Source organism: Alligator mississippiensis, chromosome 16, assembly GCF_030867095.1.
Source record: "Alligator mississippiensis isolate rAllMis1 chromosome 16, rAllMis1, whole genome shotgun sequence".
In the NCBI taxonomy this organism is placed as follows: domain Eukaryota; kingdom Metazoa; phylum Chordata; order Crocodylia; family Alligatoridae; genus Alligator; species Alligator mississippiensis.
Window position 1 is genome coordinate 2,054,160 of NC_081839.1, and position 18,002 is coordinate 2,072,161.

The following is an 18,002-nucleotide window of genomic DNA, read 5'->3' on the forward strand; positions in this document are numbered from 1 at the left end:
GAGCACGGCGCTGGCTCCTTCGGACCCCGACCCGGCACCCTCCGCTCGCGGGCTGATTCAGCCCTCTCCGGGCTTGGGGACCTGCCCAGATCTGCTCTCCCAGGCCCGGGGCACACGACAATACCCCCCCGCCCCGGCTCCCACCCGCAGCCCCAGGCCGATGGCACAGAGGAGGCGCCGGGCATGTGGTGGGTCATTTTATTAGAAAATAAAGTGTTTATTAAAAGAGCAGCCCCAGCCCCGTGACTCCCCTTCCCCAGTGGCAGGGCGCCTGTTTGGCCCCAGCAGGGACTCAGGCCGCGCTGGAGGGAGCAGGGCTGCGTCCAGCCAGCCTGGCACCATGCCTGGACTGCGGGGACACGTGCCCCCACGGAGCCCCCGAAACCAGCCCGGCCCCCTCCCGCCCACACCCTCCCCCTCCGGCCGCTTCCAGTGCTTAAAACCCAACAACAAACAGAGACACCCATGGAGGAGACACCAAGGGACACGCGCCGGCAGCTTCACGGGGCCGCTGGAGATGGCACCGCTCACGAGCCAGCCAGGTAAATCCCTAGGGAGGAAGCAGCGAGAGGCAGGTTGGACACATGGGCTGGGGCCACGGACCGGCTCCCCCCAGCCATGGATAGGCCAGCTCAGGCCAGGTGCTGCACGAGCCCTGCCCCAGTCCAAGCAGACCCAGGGGAAACTGAGGCACCAGGGGAAGGGGTGCCAGGGTGGGCGGCAATACCTGTAGCGAACCTTTTCTTCACCAGCGACATGCGGTACCCGCTGCCCACCAGCTCCAGCTCCACCCCTGACAAGGTGCTGCCCTCGCTGGTGAACTGGGCGGCCACGGGGCTGGGCCGGCTGGGCCCGTCCAGGGGCTGCCAGCTGGCCGAGAGGCGGCCGCAGCCTGGGGAGGAGGTAGGGAGGACAGACGGGGCTCAGGGGTGGCCGGCTCTGGCCACCCACTGATGCCCGCCAGCCCCGGGGACCCCCCACCCACTCAGGTAGCCCGACCCCTCCCTCCCCACCCACCCACCTCTCTGGTCCGGGGCGCTGGGCACGTCCAGCAGCCGCCACAGCAGCCGCTTCTCCTCCAGGTTCCTGCGTGGACACAATGCTGCAATCACCGTGCCAGCCCCAAATCACGGGGTCCGGCCCCGAACACCCAACGCTCCCACTGCCACGTGAGCTTGGCCCCCGGTGCTGCAAGGAGGGGCCGAGGAGCCCCCCACCGGCTGCTCACAGACAGGGCGGGGGCCTGCCCTGAGCTGCTGGGGTCCTTCTGGGGGAGCAGCATGGGGGCCTGCGCTTGTGGGGTGGGGGGTCCTGCCCAGTGGGGCAGCCCTGATTGGCTGCTCTTCCCCAGGAGGTGGGGCTGTGGGGGCGGTGGCCAATCGGAATCGTGAAACGGGGGCAGGAGCAGCCCCTGCTCTTGGCAGATGCCCCCCACACAGACCCCCAAAATCTTCCCACCCTCCCCCCGCTTCCCACAGCTCCCAGCCTCCAGGTCACTCCTCACTTCCCCCTCCCGGACCCCCATGCCCCGCGCCCCCCTCCTACCAGCTGGCAGCCGGCTGCAGCCGGATGTTGGCGACCGGCTCCTCCACGGGCAGCAGCACCTGGACATTGGCGAGGGGCGCGGGGGCGGCCATGGCACCGGCGTTGTAGGCGTACTCCACGCGCACCTGGGTGGCGGCGGCCGCGCAGTCCCAGCGCACCGAGAGCTGCAGGGGGGCCGCGCTGGGGCCCAGCCTGGAGAACTGGGAAGGTGCGGGGGGCAAGAGGCTGCAATGCAGGCATGCACCCAGGGTGGGGGGACACACTGGCCAAACCCCCTCCCCGAGCTGGAACCCAGGCACCTGGGCTTCCAGCTGCTCCAGCCCAGTAGACCCCAACTCCCCTCCCAGAGCTGAACCCGGGCATCCTGGCAGGCTGCCCTGCCCCGGGACCAGGCCGTGGCCGCTCACCTGATACTTGAGCAGGGCCACGTTGTAGTAGGACGCGGTGGGGGCCTGCTCTGCCTGGCGCTGCAGGTGCCCGGTCAGCGCTGCCATGTTCAGCCAGAAGTCCTTGGTGCTGGGGTCGCTCTGGGATGGGTCGCTGCGGCCGGCCGGGGAGGGTCAGACAGGCCCGGGGGCCCCGATGGAGCCCTCCTTGCTCCCCCCCATGCCCTCCCGGCCCCCAGATACCTGTAGAGCATCTCGGCGTTGGGCAGGAACTGCTCGATAGAGGCCGTGCGCAGCAGGCGGAAGCTGAGCACGGGCGGTGCCAGGCTCCCACTGAAGACACGGATGATCCCGGCGGGGAAGGACATGGTGAGCTCACCCGTGACCTTCACCAGGCAGCTGTGGGTGAGAGGAGTCCGTGTCTGCCGGGGCCACGCCAAGCCTGCAGCCCCTTGAGGCTGCCCAAGGCTCGGGGGCTGCTCAACAGCACCCACCTGCCTCTTACCTGTCGGGGTCCCGACCCTTGAAGTAGGCATGGATGTACTCGGTGAAGGCAGTGGCCACGGGCAGCGCGTCCTGGGAGCCCAGCACCACAGGGCTGGGGCCGCGGGAAAGCCCTGGGGTGGAGTGGGGGTGCTGATCAGACCTCAGCCACGCACCCCCTGACCCTGCTCAGGCCACCGCGGCCCCCCGTCGCCCGGGGACCGCATCCCCCCAGCCCCGTACGTACCGAGGGCAGGCTGCACGGCCGTGAAGAAGCCCCTCTCGCCCAGGCTGGCTGGTGCGGAGTGAGACGGGCCATAGCTCCACAGTGGGGATGGGCTCAGGGAGCGGGACTGCAAGACACGTGTATGGAGGGTGGGCATGGGGGGCTGGCCCCACCCCGGGCAAGGAGAGCACCCGGAGCGGACCCAGATCCCTGGTTCTGTTGGGCTCGTCCTGGGGGGGACTAGCATCACCCTCTGCGTGCCTCAGTTTCCCCCTCCAAAGCCTGCCAGGAGAGAGGCCCTGAGTGCCCTTTAGCCCACCGAGATGATCCAAGGATCCCTGGTGTGACCCCACCTGCTGGGCCCTGCTCCCTAACACCAGCACGCTGCCGGGGCCCCCAGTTGGGAATCGAACCTGTAACCCCCAATTCGGAGCCTCCAGCCTCTCCTGCCTTTGCCCGGGGCCGCAGCTGGCTCGTTTAGCAGACCCCGGGACTCGGGCACCCACTGCTGCTCACACTGCCCAGGAGCACCCACCAGGTCGCTGTTGCTGCCGAGAGCCTGCCCAGCCGAGGGCCTCTTGGTCCGGACTCGCCGAGGGGGGGCCACCACCGGGACATCCTTGGGGGCGGTGCAGGGCTGGGTGGGGGCGCGGGCAGGGTCTGCAAAGAGGAGGCCGGAGTGAGAGGGAGCACGGGGGGCTGGCAAGGGACCCTCTGGCCTGGCTGACAGGAGCGGGAGCACGACCCCAGCCAAGCCCTGGCCTTGGACTTGGGCTCACTCCAGCAGGAGCCAAGCACTTGATGTGGGTCACCACTGCCACGAGTTTGCGGGGTCTCAACTGGACCCCACGGGAGCTTGTTGGCTCCGACCTGATGGCAGCGGTGTGGCGAGGCCGGCACCCTCTGCTCGTGGCATAGGGGTGGGAGCGCGGGGACCCCAGGGCCCGGGTCCAGGGGGGCTGCAGGGCAGGATAGAGGGGGATGTCTTGTTCCTCCCACCTCCGCGGGGACCAGCGCACTACCAGTTGCCCCCAGCCCCCTACCCCATGCCTGCACTCACCAGCATGGACCGAAGGCTCGGGCGCTGCCGGCGCGGTGCCATCGCACAGCCGGATACCTGGCGCCGGGCGAGGCCACGGGCAGGGGCTGACGGACTCCCTGCCACTGGCAGGGGCCGGGGAGGGTGAGGAGGAGGAGGACGAGGCCGAAGTGGAGGAGAGGCAGACACGGGGCCTGCAGGGCTGCGAGGCCAGGTCCGAGCCGGGGCTTGCTGACCTGGCCCCCCAGGCCCGGGGGTCCCCGAAGGGGTCAGGAGAGGGGACCTCCCGGGGGGCCGGGGCGCTGGGGCAGCGAGTGCGGCACCGGCCGCCCACCGTCGAGTCCTCCCAGGCGCAACCGGCCCCCGGGCCGCTGAACACAGCGAAGGCGGGGGGCTCGAGGGGACGCCCCCCAGGGCTGCCAGGCCGGGGCAGCCAGGCGCTCTGGGCCTCAGCAGGGGCGGCCGCGGGGACGGTGCGCCGGTCATCCGGGAAGGTGGGGGAGTCCTTGGACGTCTGCCGGGAGAGGGGGCTCTGGGGAGTGCCAGGCCGTGGGGTCCAGGGCCGGGAGTCGGGCGAGGGGCCGGTGACCGGGTGCGACGGGGAGTCCAGCCCCGAGTCTTCCACGTTCTCTGGCGACGAGGAGGAGAAGGGCGAGGGGCTGGAGGTGAGGACGTAGGCACGGGGTGCTGAGGAGACATGGGCACGTGTCACGGCCACCGGCGAGCACCCGCCCCCGCAGCTCCTGCCCTGGGGGTCCCAGGGGAGCCCCCAGCTCTGAGCAACCGCCCGGACACCTGGGTTCACTGACCTCAGCCGACCCCTTCCCATGCAGCCTCCCCTCCCTCCCCACCATGTAGCGGGGCTGGGGCACAACGACCCAGGACAAAGCCCCCCAGCCCCCACCGGTACCCGGGAAGTCCTCTGCTTCGAAGGCAGACTCCAGCGGGGGCCCGAACAGGGCAGTGGAAGAGGCTGCATCCAGCCGGGGTTTCCCAATGTAGCTGGGGAGAGAGCAAGGCTGGACAGTCAGGGGGCCCCTGCGCCCCCACCCCGACAGCCCCGGGGTTGGCAGAGCCCGGAGCCAGCAGAGCCGGTGGCAGGGAGCACGTGGCCGGCTGCACCAAAGAGGACCCTGTTCCTTCCTTGCTGGGATAATGCAGGGAGCCCCTACACCCCATATCGCCAGCCCCAAGCCACCCCTGCCACCTGGCCAAGAAGGGGACACGATGTCCCCCACGCCCAGGCTCCCTGTACCTGTTGATCCGGGCGGTGCGGTTGCATGGCTTGGCCTTCCCAGTGGGCTCGCCTGCTGGGAAAGGAACGGGGAGTGAGCCCCGAGCTGCCAGGAGGAGCCACAGCCTCCTTGGAGCCGCCCCGCCAGCTCTTGCAGGGCACCCGGAGCCGCTGGGGACCCCCCGGTCACACCGGGCAATGCCCCCATGATGGAGCAAGGCCAGCCGTGCCCACTCTTGCCTCACCTGCAGCCAGCGCCACGTCCGCCGGGGCCGTGCTCAGCGCAGAGACGTGTCCTGGGGAACCACCAAAGGGGCAGCATTAGTGCAGTGCCACCGGGTCCGGAGGGGCAGCACAGAAAGGATCCCAGCAGCCCCCCCACCCCCGTGCCCACTTACGTGACGACTGCCTCTTTACCGTGCCCTGCGGGAGGAGGAGGCAGGTTAGCACAGGGCAGCCAGACCCCCTGCCCCACAGACCCCCAGCCCTGCCCTCACCCAATGGCCAACCCCGCTGTGCTCCTGGACCCCTCCCCAGCTCCCCCCCACAGTGCTCGTCTCACCCCGATGCTGGGGGGCAGGATGAGGTTCCCCACCGTGGCCTTCAGCTGCTCGTCGGTGGCCTCGGCGCTGCCGCCCGCCTCGCGGGGCTGCACCGGCTTGATGTGGATGTAGAACTTGCGCGGCTCGTCGTCGTCGTAGTCCGAGTCGCTGGACGAGCAGCCGTGGTTCTCGGCCTCGTCTGCGGCGCCGTCAAGGCCAAAGCCGAGGCCGAGGACCCGCTGCCGAGAGCCCCGCTGGCCACTAGGAGGTGCCCCTGCCCCGTGGCATGTACAGGATCCAGGCCACGCCAACGCTCCCAGCACTGATAGCACCACAGAGGTGCCCAGGCATGGCCACGGGGGGGGGGGGGGGGGCATGCTGTGACACAGGACACGGGACCCTGCAGCTGCGTCTGCCATGGCCTCACCCCATTTAGAGACCCAAGGGGCTGGCAGGGACCTGCCGCCCCCAGCCCCCTCCTTGTAGCAGAAAACCCCCTTTTCCTCTTGCCTGCATTTGCTCTCCCTTCTTTGGATATGTTTCTCTTTTTCTACCTTTCTTCCTTCCTCTTTCTTTCACTTGAAGATAAGGAATTGTGTTTTAAAATTTGTATGTGTGCATTTTGTGTCTCCCCTTGTAGTTTGGTATTTTTATCTATTTGTGTACCATGGCATTTGTAGCTTATATTTTATACTCCTCACCTTTCAACTAAATGTGTTTTAGTAAGTTATACATTGTAACATTGTTAACAAGGGCAGTTTAACAATCAAACTGCTCTTCCCTGTATCAGGCTGGCCTCTGAAAGAGTGAGTGAATCAGTGATTGAATGTGTAACATGGAAGCAGGCAGCAATTATCACCTGGAAGCTGAACTCAATAGAAGACAGTGTAACAACCGGGAAATCTCTAAACCTCACTGATCAAGGGCTAGAAGCCCTGGCCTGACTTAATCAACACCAGAGACCAACTTTTGGGCTGAATATCTCCAGATCGACCACTCCCAGAGCCCTATTCTAAATTCATCAATGGACTCCCAAACCTGCACGTACATGCGGACGACCCCTGGGGCTGACAGATGCTGTCCAGTAGCCACCGAGGGGGAGGAAGTCCCACGAGGGTCAGTGACCCCTGGATTGGGCAAACCAGAAAACTGGGGAGTCACCAAAGTCTGCCAGGGACAGAGAAAAGGCAGTGAAAAGTGACCCTCAGCAGCGCCCTCTTGATCTCCAACTCGACCAGACCTGTCCAGCCAGAAGGACCAGCCGGCGACCCCCTTCTGGAAGATAACACCACGCTGAAAGAAGCCTCAACGGCAGACTCCAGCGCTTGTAGGATAGGTATACCTGACTCTGTAGCCTGCTACTCTGTGTGTGCATGTGTGTGTATGTGTGTGCATGTGTGTGTGTGTGTGGGGACCAGCCCCAAGGTTTATGATTACAGTGTTCCAATCTGCCTAATAAACTAGAATTTTAAGGATCCCGAGTTGGACATTGGTAGCCAACACCTGAAATCTTGGATTCCTCCTGTGCCTAGTGAAGGGTGTCTCAACCCGGAAGCTTGCAAAGAAAACTATTTTCTTTTGCAACTATTTAGTTGGTCTAATAAGCAATTATCACCTCTACCCCAGGAGTTTCGTCTGCCTAGACCCTTAGACCAATACGGCTACAACTGAGACCCCGGCGGGGGGAGGCTTTCGGGCTCAAACGGCTTTGCAGCAGCTGCTCCGTGTCTGCCCCTTGCAGCCAGGGGATGGCTCTCCTCCTCCTCCCTCCAGCCTGGCACAGAGCAGGACGCCCTGCTCCACCAGCCCCAGTGACCCCATCCACATCCTGCCTTTCTCCTGGCCTCAGTTTCCCCAGCCAGGTCTACCTGTTGCAGCCTGGGAGCCGGGTGTCATAGCCTCCTGGCTCAGGCCAGGCCCTGGGGGCTGCCCCACGGGCGCTAGCGGGGGGGAAGTCGGGACATCAGCCCAGCCCAAGCACCAGGTGTTGTGCAGCCACGTTGGGGATAGAGATGCAGACGCCCGGCACCTCCGACGACTCCCCCCCACCCCAGCCTGCACAACAGGAAGCTGCCGGATCTACTCAGCAGTTTTTCCCAGCCAACAAGATAGAGCCGGGGGGGAAGGAAATAGCAGCCGGGACCACGGGATGCGCCGCTCGCTGGGGGGTGGATTCCTCCCTGGGTCACCCGCCACGCCAGCAGGCACGAGGCCGGGCAGCACGTGGAGCCGCAGACTCCCTGGCGTGGCTCAAACCCCGGCTGGCCCCAGGGCATTTCCTTCCCCGCCCCCGTGGCTCCTGCCAGCCACGACCCCCACCCCCAGCACGGCCAAGGATACTGTTCTGGTTGACATCGGGGCGCACAGTGAAGCCCTCCTCATCCACCTCCGGGCAGGTCTGGGGGAGATGGCACCACATGGGTCCCCCCTGTCCCGCCCGGCGCCCCCTGCTCTCGTGGCCTGGCCTGTGCCAGCATGCAGGCAGGCTAGGGCAGCCCAGGTGCCCCCACCCCAGTGCCCTGTCCCCACTCCCCTGGCTAATAAATAGCTGTGGGTCAGGCATGGGCAGAGCAGACCCCCCGGGCCCCTCCCCAGCTGGCAGAGCTACTCACCAAGTCGGCGTCCGTGGACTCGCTGCGGGAAGAGGCAGAGACGGCATTAGAGCCGTGGCCCCGGCTGGGAGGGGGGAAGGAAGGGCAGGGGGAGGCTGGGGGGGCTCAGGGGGTCTTACACAGAGTCGCGCTCCCGCTCCTTCCTGCTCAGCCCCGGGATGCGGAAAGCTTTGCTGCGGCTCCTCTTCGGCCCTGCAAAGAGTGTGGGGGGGGGGGGCAGAGGGTGGGTGAGGAAAGCCCCCGTGTGCCGCAGATCCAGCTCCAGGACGCTCTCTGCCCTCAGCCCCGGTGGGGTCTGCACCCCCCAGTGGAGGCAGGGATGTCTGCACTGGGCAGACCCTCCTGCCCACCCCCCACCGGGGCCCTGGCCTGGGCAGTGCCCGCGTTGCGGGGGCCGCGGGCCGCCAGCTGCAGAGACGTACTTGCCTTCCTGCATGGGGGCCATCCGGTATTCGTCGAAGTCCAGTGCCCCTGCAATGAAGAGGGGGTGAGCGCCGGGGGTACCAGCCTCTGCCTACCCCCCTGCTGCCCCCCGGTGCCCCACACCTGGCCGCTCCTGCCCGGTGCCCTTGCTTTCGGCGAAGCGCCGCAGCAGCAGCTCCACGCCGATGTTCTCCACGTTCTGCTTGAACTCCTCATGCACCTGCGGGGAAGAGGGCAGGGGGTCCGAGACTGAGCACCCACAGCCTGCCCCATGCCTCCCCACAGACACCCACGTCCACCTGCCTCCCATGCCTCGCCCCAAACACACAACACCCCCCCGCTGCACGGGCCTACAGAGCCAGGGCAGACCCATCCCAGGGGTGAGGGGTAGCAGGGGGCACCCACCTGCCCGATCTGCACATGCGTGTCCTCCACGGAGTGCGAGTAGGAGCCGATCAGCCCCTTCATGTGCCGCAGATGAGACTCCTCGATCTCCTGGAACCGCTGGGGAGGTGGTGGGGGAAGGGGGGCGTCAGGGCCATAGTCTGGCCGGACCCCCTGGGGCATCGCCCCTGCCTCTCCCCGCGCCCAGCAGTGCCCTGCACCCCAGCTCCCCCCACACCCACCATGGCAGAGTCCAGCATGCGCTGCTCGAAGTCCGCCCGGGCTGCATTGTACTTCTCCACCGCCCGCCGCAGCGACTCCGACGCCTTCTTCGACTTGAGCTCTGCCTGCAAGGAGGCCGGGGCGGGAGGGGGAGTGAGCTGCAGCCCAGGCATTGCTGGGGGCCCATGCAATGCCCAGCAGCCGCCCGCAGCACCCCTGGTACCTTGTCAATCTCCTTCTGGCTGGTGCCCTCGCGGCGCAGGCGCTCGTACTCCTGGCACTTGCTGTAGTAGAGCTCCTTGGACTTGGGCAGCAGCTGGGTGACGCCGTGCAGGTGCTGGACGGCCTCCAGCGTCCCCGACACCTCCTCCTTGGACTGGGGGCACAAAGGAGTTGGGCGTACATGGGCCGTGGGTCTCCCAGTGCCCCTCCAGCAAAGGGGGATGGACCTTGGCACCTCTGCGGAGGCTGGGCATGGGCAGCTCTGGGGTCCCCCCACATAGGGGAGCAGGGTGGGAGACCCAAGGGGTCCAGACCAGGGCGGGTGCTGGGTGCAGGGCGCTGGAGCTGTGCCCAGGGAGGGACGAGTGACCCGGGGGCAGGGAAGGGAGGGGAGGGGGGTCCCTACCTTCTTGTGTACCCGGCCTTGCTCCTCGCCGTAGCGGGCGATCTCCTTGATGAGGTCGTGCAGCTTGCGCATCAGCTCCATGTGGCACAGCGCCAGCTTGTCGGAGGAGATGCGGAAAACCTCCCAGAGGGGTGCAAAGGTCCTGGGGGGGCAAGGGGGAGAGGCTGAAGGCAGGCCCTGCCTGCGTCCTTGGGGCTCCAGCTCCTCCCTCCTCCCCCTGCAAAAGCCTTGGGCCCATCAATACCCCCCCCCCCCCACAAAGGGGCCAGCAATGATGGGGGGCAAAGCGGTGGGTCTCCATGAGGATAAGGGAGGATGTACAGGGATGGCCCCCCACCAACTGTTCTGTGCAGGGTCCATGCAGCAGCCAGGAGGGCGGGGGGCACGTGCGTGTGCATGCATGCATGCGTGTGCATATGCAAGCACGTGCATGTGTGCATGCATGCATTGGGAGGCACGGACAGGGGGCCGGGGCAGCAGGAGGGGAGGGGGTCCGTCTCCAGCCCCGCTTACCCCAGCTGGGTCCCGTTGGTGGCCATCTTGGACAGCTTGGCCATGGACTTTGCGTAGTTCTCCTCGATGGTGGCCCTGGGGACAGACCACGGGAGGGGCATGAGCAGAGTGACCCAGTGCCAGGCTGCACAGGCCTGGCCCCCGGGGCCTCCCCTCCCCAGCCTCTTCCTGTGTGAGGAGCAGGGCAGGACAGGCCTCAGCCCCATTCCCGGGATTGCTCAGTCCCCGTCCTCACTGCCAGGGGCCCTGTGGGGACAGGACCTGGGGGGCAAAGACGAGCATCCCTGCAGGAGGGCCCTATGCCAGGTGCCCCCATGGCTGGGAACCCAGGCATCCTAAATGTCCTGCTCCAGCCCTGCGGTTACCCCGCTCCCAATCCCCCGCATCAGGGTTACCTCTCCCGGACAAAGTCGGCCAGCTCCTTGGTGGAGATCTGCCCGTGCTTCATGTTGTGGTACAGCACGTCGAAGCCGTGGTTCTTCTCTCCCTGCAAGAGCGGGGCAGGGGGCAGAGAGGTGAAGGGGGGCACGGGCCAGACCGGGCTCATGGGACCAGCTGAACTCACAAGCCAGCAGCACACTTGTGGACATACCCCCACCCACATGCAGCCCAGCTGTGAGCATAGACACATCCACGCCCACAGCCCGTCTATGCACACTCACCTGGTGGCACACGCACACATGTGCATGCCCACGCACAGCCCAGCTGCATGCACGCAGACACTCACGCACACAGACACATGCACACACAAACACACGCGTAGCAAGCCCCCGTCCAGGCCAGGCTGGCAGCCAGACCTGTGACCCCAGTGCAGCTCCGGCCCAAGCTCTGCAGCTCCCCCCCACCCCTGGGCTGGCGCCAGCCTCAGGCACTGGGTAAACAAGGAGGCGTGGCGGCAGTGCCACGCAGGGAGAGGGCCTGGGCCCCTGCTCTGTGCCAAGCGCCGCGAGGACGTGGTGCCAGTCCCATGAGGGGGGATGGGAAATGCCCAGGGCCATCTCTGCACCCCTCCTCCCAGCCTCGTGGGCACACAGAGCCGTGCCCGCACAGAGGGCAGAGACCTCAGCCCTGCTCGGTGCTGGGCAGGGAGTGGGAATGCCTCAGGGCAGCCCCTGGGCACATCTGGACCACACACGGGGGCAAGATAGAAGAGGGCCTGGGGTGGGGGGAGAAGCAGGAGCCAGGACACTTGACCCCACCACCGCCGCCGCAGGTAGGGCCCAGCCAGGCGATGCCCAGGAGACAGCTCCCGCTGGCAAGGGTGCAGCCCTCCTGCCCCCTCCCCTGAATCCCTCTGCCTCGCAGCCCCGGGGGCAAAACTGAGCCACAAAGCACCCAGGGAGCAACCTGCCCCCTGACGAAGCCTGGGATAGGATCCAGGCATCCGGACCCCCGGCATCGGGACACGGACGCTCCCAGCTGGGTGCAAGATGCTCTGTTCTGCAACTCACCCCCACCCCTACGGTCCGGGGAGCCCCCAGCCCGTGGTCGAGGCCTTCCTGGCCCCCAGCTCCCCCATGCACACGTGGCGGGCACAGCCCGACCCCAGCCCACCCTGTCTGAAGCCAATACGGGTCCCCCCCACCTCTGCCCTGCATGCCCCTGCAAGGCACCCCTCTGCAGGGCAGCCCGGGGGCAGGAGGGGGGCGCAGGGGCGCTGCGGCTTTAAGAAAGAGGAGCCGCCCGCCTGAAACAGATCCGGGGATTGTAAGCGGAGAAGAAAGCGCCCAGGCGATGGAGCTGCCTCTTGCAGCAGGACCGTTGCTACCGGAGACGGGTTGCCTGGCAACCTCTTCCCCCTCCTGCATACAAATTTTGGTCCAGTGGAAGTGGCATGGGGGGGGCTTGGTTCTCCCCAAGACCCCCCACCCTCGGCCCCCAGCAAGAACATCCCCGGGGATGGCAACCCACAGCAGGATGGGGCCAGGGGCTGGAGCGTGATGCCCTATCCTGGCGGGGGGAGAGGGACAGGGGCACCTCCCTGCCCTGCCAGGGACCAGCCGAGGGGTCTCAGCACTGCTCCCCTCTCGGAGGGGGCAGCAAGGCCCCGCGAGCTGAGGCCAGGGCGGCTGCGTCCTGCTCCCCGCTCTGCTTTGGGCCTCAGTTTCCCCTCCTAGCCTCTGCCCACTGCTGGGCTCAAGCCTGCGCTGCACCCCGTTCCCTCGAGGGCACGTGGACCCCGCCAGGCACTGGGGCCTTTGGGCTCGCAGCTGGGCTCCCACTTCCCCTTCCTCCCACCCCAGAGGCGCCAGGGCCGGAGAGCCCCGAGGTGCCACGGTGGCAGGAAGGAAGACTTCCCCAGGACCCAGGCACTGACCTCCCTTCACCCCGGGTGCGGCGAGACACCCCAGCAGAGCACGTGTCAGCCCAGGCCTGTGCCCAGCTCAGCCCCCCCGGCAGGAGGGGCCCCGGGGGTGCCCGGGCCAGCATGGCAGTGCCAAGGTGCCCTGCGGGATGGGAGCACCGCACACAAAAGCTTCCTCGGTCCCCAAAGCAGCTTCCAGCAATTACCGAGGTCCTTGTGTTTAGCTACCAATTACTCCCAAGCGCTAATGAACCCGCCGGGCCTCCGAGCGTCTAATTAATTAACGGCAGGCAAGGGTCCCCTCGGCCGGGCTGCTGGCACCGGTGGTCACCAGCTCCCTCCAGCTGCAGCCCCGCTCCTGGGAGGGGCAGGTGCTGCAGGATCGGGGCCACGACCCCCACACTCCCCTTCCCATCCCATCCCATCCCGTCCCAGCAGGAGAATCCTGCACCCGGGCTTTCTTGGCCCCTGGGCAGCAGCAAGAAAGCTGGAGGGGGGCGGGTGGGAGACCTCACCTCCAGCAATGCATGCTGGGATACACAGCTCCCCAGACCTCCGCAGCCCCCCCTGAGAGCGTGGCCCTTACCCAGAAGTGCTCCCCGAAATAGGACATCTTGGAGTCGGCGGGGACGACCCCCCTCTGCGATCCACGCCGCTCAGCTCTCAGGGCCCTGGGGGGGAAGAGCCAGGCCGTGAGCCCCAGCCGCCCCTCACGGGAGCCAGCTCCCCCGTGCCTCAGTTTCCCTACCCACAAGACAGGGGGACCATTCATCTGGAGGAGGGAGGTGTGTGGAGCTCTGCCAACCCCTCCCCGGGGGGGTACAGGCTTGCAACAAAGGACCAGGACTCCAGAACCCCGGGGGCCCCGGCGGGCTCTGCCCCAGACCTCAGGAGAAGCGGGGAAGCCGCTCCCCCATGCTGGGCAGGGCTCCTGCCTGGCAGGGCGCACACGGGCCAATCCTGATCGGAGCCAGATGCCCCAGGAAGGATCCTGGCATCCCTGAACCAACACTGGATACACAGGCAAATAATGCACGGGATGTCACCCGCCCCAAGCACGTTTGGTGCAAAGCCAGCCACTTCCTTGCACCCCCCCGAGCAGGCATCTGCACCCTGGAGGGAGGGAAACTGAGGCACCGAGTGGGGATGTGAGATGCCCCAATGCCCAGACCCCCTCCAGCCTGAGCCACCGAACCCCGCTGCCGTCCCAGAGGTTGGCAGAGAGCCCAGGAGTCCGGACACCCCGCTCCGACCTGGGCCAGGAAGTTCTCCACGGCGCCCGTCTGCAGGTGCATCACCCCCCCGGGTAAGGGCCCAGGAGCACGGCAGGGCTGGGGGCAGGTTGGAAACCACCCCCCACCACTGCCCACTCCCCAGGCTTGTGGGGCAGACCCAGGGGCCCAGGCTCCTGATGCCAACCCCTGCCCCCCGGAGCAGGCCCGGAGCCCGCCCTGCTCCTCCCCCCGGGCCCGAGAGAGAAAACAGGAAACACGCCAATCTTTGCACTCCCGGGCTCCTTCCGTCGCACACTTTTGGGCCTGGGAAGGGGGTGGGTGTCCTGCCCGCCCCCCGGCACTGTGGCGGGCATCGCTGGGATGCCACGGCATGGCTGGACTCACCCAGCGCTGCTGGGCGCGTGGTCCCGGCTGGGGCATCGTCGGGCGCTGGCCTTGCTGCAGGCAGGGACCTGGGGGGTCAAGAGAGGACGCAGCCGTGAACCCAGCGCCACATCTGCAGGGGCACCGCGCCACCCCGTCCAGCACAGCTGCCAGGAAGCCCCGCCGCCGCGCCACAGCGCAGACCACGTGCGACACACGCAGGGCGGGGCTCAGCCCACACGCGCGCACCCAGCACCTCGCTCCCACAGGGGGGGGAATGTGCCCCGCACACTTGGCGCTGCCGTCTGTGGGGGAATCAGCTGCTTCGGGGACAAAGAGAGAAGAGGGGCTGGATGGGGAAACTAAGGCACGGGAGGAAGTCCCAGGAGTGCCAGCCTGGGGCACCCCCCGCCAGGCCAAGCTGCCTCGGGCCTAGTTGCTGCGCACCCCCGGGCACCTGCCAGCCTCCCCCCAGACGCTGCTGGGCTTTGGGGCGGGCGCAGAGGAACCAGCTGCTCCCAGAAAGGGAGCGGAGGGGCTGGCTGGGGAAACTGAGGCACGAGGCGCCCCAGAGCAGGCCAGGATGACACCCCGGCTCTTTTCAGAGCCTTCCCGCGCAGAGGCAGAGCCAGCCAGACCCCGGCGCCATCGCCCCGCACCTGGGAAACCTCCAAGGAGCCCCTGCCTCGGGGCGAGGGTAACAACCCGCTACTGCTGCCAGCCCGCGCGGGTCCGAGCCGCAGGCGCGAGGAGGAACAGGGCCGAGCGCCCGGGGGGCCTGGCAGATGCTGGGGGGGGGGGGCAAGGCCCAGACCCTCGTGCCACGGGCAGGATGCGGCTCCTCGCTCACACAAGCTTCCCCCCCCCAGACACCCACCTGCAGGGGGTCCTCGCAAGCCCAGCGCCAGCCCTTGCCCCCGCGGGAGGAGGAAGGTGCAGCTAAGCCCCCCAGGCCAGCATCCCGCCCCCGCAGGGGTGAGCACGGGACGGCGTGGGACACGCCCGGCGGCTTTCGGTTCTGCATTGCACGCATGCACACGCGTGTGCCGGGGGGGTACGAGGGCCCCGTCAGCAATGACCTTGACCCGCGACGGCCAGGGCAGGTGGCTCCCCACCGGCCAGGAAACGCAACGGCCCCCCCCCCCAGCACCTGCCAGCGCCTGGCACGGGAGGGGGGGGGCACCAGCCCGTGACAAGCCCCCAGCTCAGCACCGAGGAAGGATCCGGCCCCCAAGGGGCTCAGCGCTGCAGGGAGGGTCCAGCCCCCCATTGCTCAGCGCTGCAGGAAGGATTTGCCCCCAAGGGACTCAGCACTGCAGGATTTGCCCCCCCCCCCATTGCTCAGCACTGCAGGAAGGATTTGCCCCCCCCACTGCTCAGCCCCGCGGGAAGGATGCGGCCCCTGCAGCCCCCGGGGGCCGGGGCGATGCGGGCCCGCAGCTCGCCCCCCCGCCGCACTCACCTCCGCCGGCACCTGCGGGCTGCAGCCGGGAGGGGGGGCCCCGCCCAGCCAGCGCGGGGGGGGCCGAGGGCGGGGCCTGCGCCGCCGCCCCGCGCCCATTGGGCGGCGCGCCGGGCTGCGGCTACAAAAGGCAACACGGTCGGCTCCTCATTGGTCCGCACCGCGAGGATGTTGCTCTGCTATTTGCATATTTAAAGAGGCAGCGCCTCCTTCCCCCCCCAAGGACCCAGAAGTCTATGGGGGGGGGGGAATGAATCCATAGTAGTGATGTCATGGTCATGGTCATGCAACGCCCCCCCCCGCCCCCTCCCTGCTTCAGCTGGCAGGGGGTGCTCCAGCTGTGCAAGTGCCAGATGTGCCCTGCGGCTCCAGACACGGCTGGGACAGGGCAGCGTGCAAGGGAGGGGGAAACTGAGGCACAAGAAGGGCAACAAGAGGAGAAGCCGGGGCCCCCGCCCCCCGCCCCCCACCAGTGGGAGATCAGAGCGGGGGTGCAAGTGCTTGTCCCGGGAAAACCCTCCAGGAAACCCCCGGGCAGAAGCAGAAGCAGAAGCAGAAGTAGCTGAAGCCCTTCCTGGGTAAAGCCGCCACTCAGCGCCCATCCTTCGCCCCAGGCCTTGCCCATGCCATCCAGGTCCACCCCCCTGGGGCGACCCCGGGCACCCCTGCATCCCCTTGCAGCCCTGGGGCCGTGCCAGCCCAACCGGGTGGGCACCCTCGCCAATTGCCCACTGCCCCCCCCAGGGGTCACGCCGCCCTGGCCCCGGCGGTCAGTGCTAGGCCGGGTGCCCCGCGTGCAGCCAGGGGTCACTCATGAGATCAGGCAACTCATGGTTTTATTCCTGGGGGCCTCCTCAGTCCCTGGGTCTATTTTCGTGCCCCACGCGCCTGCCCGGGGCAGGGAGACCTGGGCCCACCAGGACGTGCTTTGCTTGGAAGGGGCGCAGGGCCCCGGTGCCCTTGGGGTCAGGGCTGCCTTCTGCCCCACCGCCGGCCTGGGGCGCGCTGGGGGCTGCAGCCCCTTGCAGAGGAGCGGGGCCAGCCGAGCAGATGCAACGGTGTGACCCTGCCGCAGGCCAGGACGCCCCCCAGCCACGGTGCCTGCTCTCCGCTGCCTGCAGAGGAGCTGCCCGTCCGGCCTGGGGGGCTGGCAGGGGCACCCTCACATGGCACTTACCCCGTTGGGCACTGGGGTGCAGCTGGGGCCCTGGTTGGCAGCAAGGAAACGAAGGCAGGAAGGGGCACAGATGCCAGGCGAGGGGCTGGAGGCTCTGCAGCCCTGGGCGGCTCTGGCCACACCTCGGTCAAAGGTCCAGCTGAGCTCTGGTCTCCTGGAGGCAGTGGGGAGGGGTCAGTTCGTCCCCTCGGTGCCCGCCCCTCCGCCTGCCTGCCACGGCTGCAGGGAACAGGGGCTGCAGCGGTGCCGGAGTGGGGCCTGCCCCTACCCACCGCCCAGCCGGGGCAGGAGCCCTGTGCACAGGTGGAAGGAGGGCCCCTGCCCCCCAGAGCGAGGACGCCTGGGCTCCCCGCCCCAGGGTGGGAGGGGAACGGGCTGTAGCAGACCCAACTGGAGACTGGAACTGGGGCTGCTGGGTTCGACCCCAGCTTCTGCCAAGGGCTCGCTGCAACCGGAGACCAGGGAATCTCCTGGCCCCCCAAAGCATGGGGGGGGGGGCAGGCGGTGTAAGTGATGGGACAGGCCCCCTGGACAGTAGGGTCCTTCCCGGGACAACAGCTTGCACCCACCCAGCCCAGGCCCCACCACCCCTGGCACAAGCGGGTGCAGCCCACCTCCTTGCAGTAGGGCTGGGGCCGTGGTGCAGCCCAACACCCGGGCGCGGCAGGGCTGGGGCGCGGAGCCGCCTGCTCCCGCTCTGCAAGGATCTTGACTCCAGTTTCCAGGCAGTTGCCATGGTAACTCCTTACCCCATCCACAGCCACGTCGCTAATGGCAACTGCAGCAGTGGGTGATGGGCTGGTACCCAGAGCCCAGGCCCCCTATTTCCACCCTGCTCGCAGCTCCCTGCCCCGGGCTCAGGGCAGCCTGGGGCCCTCCATGGGACTTGCCACTGCCCCAGGCTGGAAAGAAGGGGCTGCCCCCCACCTTCTGCAGCAGAGGCAAGGTTGAGCCGAGCCGTGGGGTGGCAGCGGGCAGGAGGCTCCAGCACTGAGGACATGATGTCCTGGGGGAGCCTCCCTGCAATTGGAAACCCAGCGCATCCCAGGGGGCTTTGGCACCTGTTCCAACCCGGGAGAGCCAGGCCTCAGCTGCTGCAGGTTTCCATCCATCATCTGCTACGCGGCTGCTGCTTGCTCTCAGCACCTCAGGGAGGTTGAACTGGGCACCAGCACCTGGCACTGGGAGCTGCAGCGCCCTGCACAGCCCGGCTGCCAGGGGAC

At 67.6% G+C, this 18,002-nt stretch overlaps 1 protein-coding gene across 3 annotated transcripts; it reads right to left on the reverse strand.

The window, feature by feature from the left end:
* Positions 1-435: 435 nt before the first annotated feature.
* Positions 436-16,921, reverse strand: FCHO1 (FCH and mu domain containing endocytic adaptor 1). 3 transcript variants are annotated; one of them, XM_059719549.1, is made up of 29 exons: positions 16,780-16,921; positions 14,162-14,229; positions 13,129-13,213; positions 10,633-10,724; positions 10,238-10,312; positions 9,725-9,866; positions 9,320-9,472; positions 9,117-9,221; positions 8,896-8,994; positions 8,614-8,710; positions 8,494-8,538; positions 8,187-8,259; positions 8,068-8,089; positions 7,796-7,853; positions 5,476-5,654; positions 5,312-5,336; positions 5,159-5,209; positions 4,935-4,986; positions 4,590-4,681; positions 3,701-4,366; positions 3,176-3,300; positions 2,662-2,767; positions 2,437-2,548; positions 2,175-2,330; positions 1,953-2,085; positions 1,546-1,745; positions 1,022-1,086; positions 728-892; positions 436-550 (listed from the first exon to the last, which is right to left on the reverse strand). In XM_059719549.1, exons 3-29 carry the CDS (start codon positions 13,153-13,155, stop codon positions 528-530), a joined length of 3,138 nt encoding a protein of 1,045 aa, XP_059575532.1. In that variant the 5' UTR covers positions 13,156-13,213; positions 14,162-14,229; positions 16,780-16,921; the 3' UTR covers positions 436-527. The 3 variants fall into 3 exon arrangements, with proteins under 3 accessions (XP_059575532.1, XP_059575530.1, XP_059575531.1); XM_059719547.1 differs by having other exon boundaries at positions 4,935-4,989; positions 16,780-16,920; XM_059719548.1 differs by lacking the exon at positions 16,780-16,921 and adding an exon at positions 15,603-15,664 and having other exon boundaries at positions 4,935-4,989.
* Positions 16,922-18,002: the final 1,081 nt, after the last annotated feature.

Coding starts and splice junctions, on each gene's coding strand:
- FCHO1 (XM_059719547.1), bottom strand. CDS start 13,155: ATGTCCTATTTCGGGGAGCACTTCTGG. Junction 8,539..8,613: donor CACCGGGCAGGAGCGGCCAG/GTGTGGGGCACC, acceptor TCTTCATTGCAG/GGGCACTGGACTTCGACGAA. Junction 8,090..8,186: donor GAGCGGGAGCGCGACTCTGT/GTAAGACCCCCT, acceptor CTCTTCCCGCAG/CGAGTCCACGGACGCCGACT.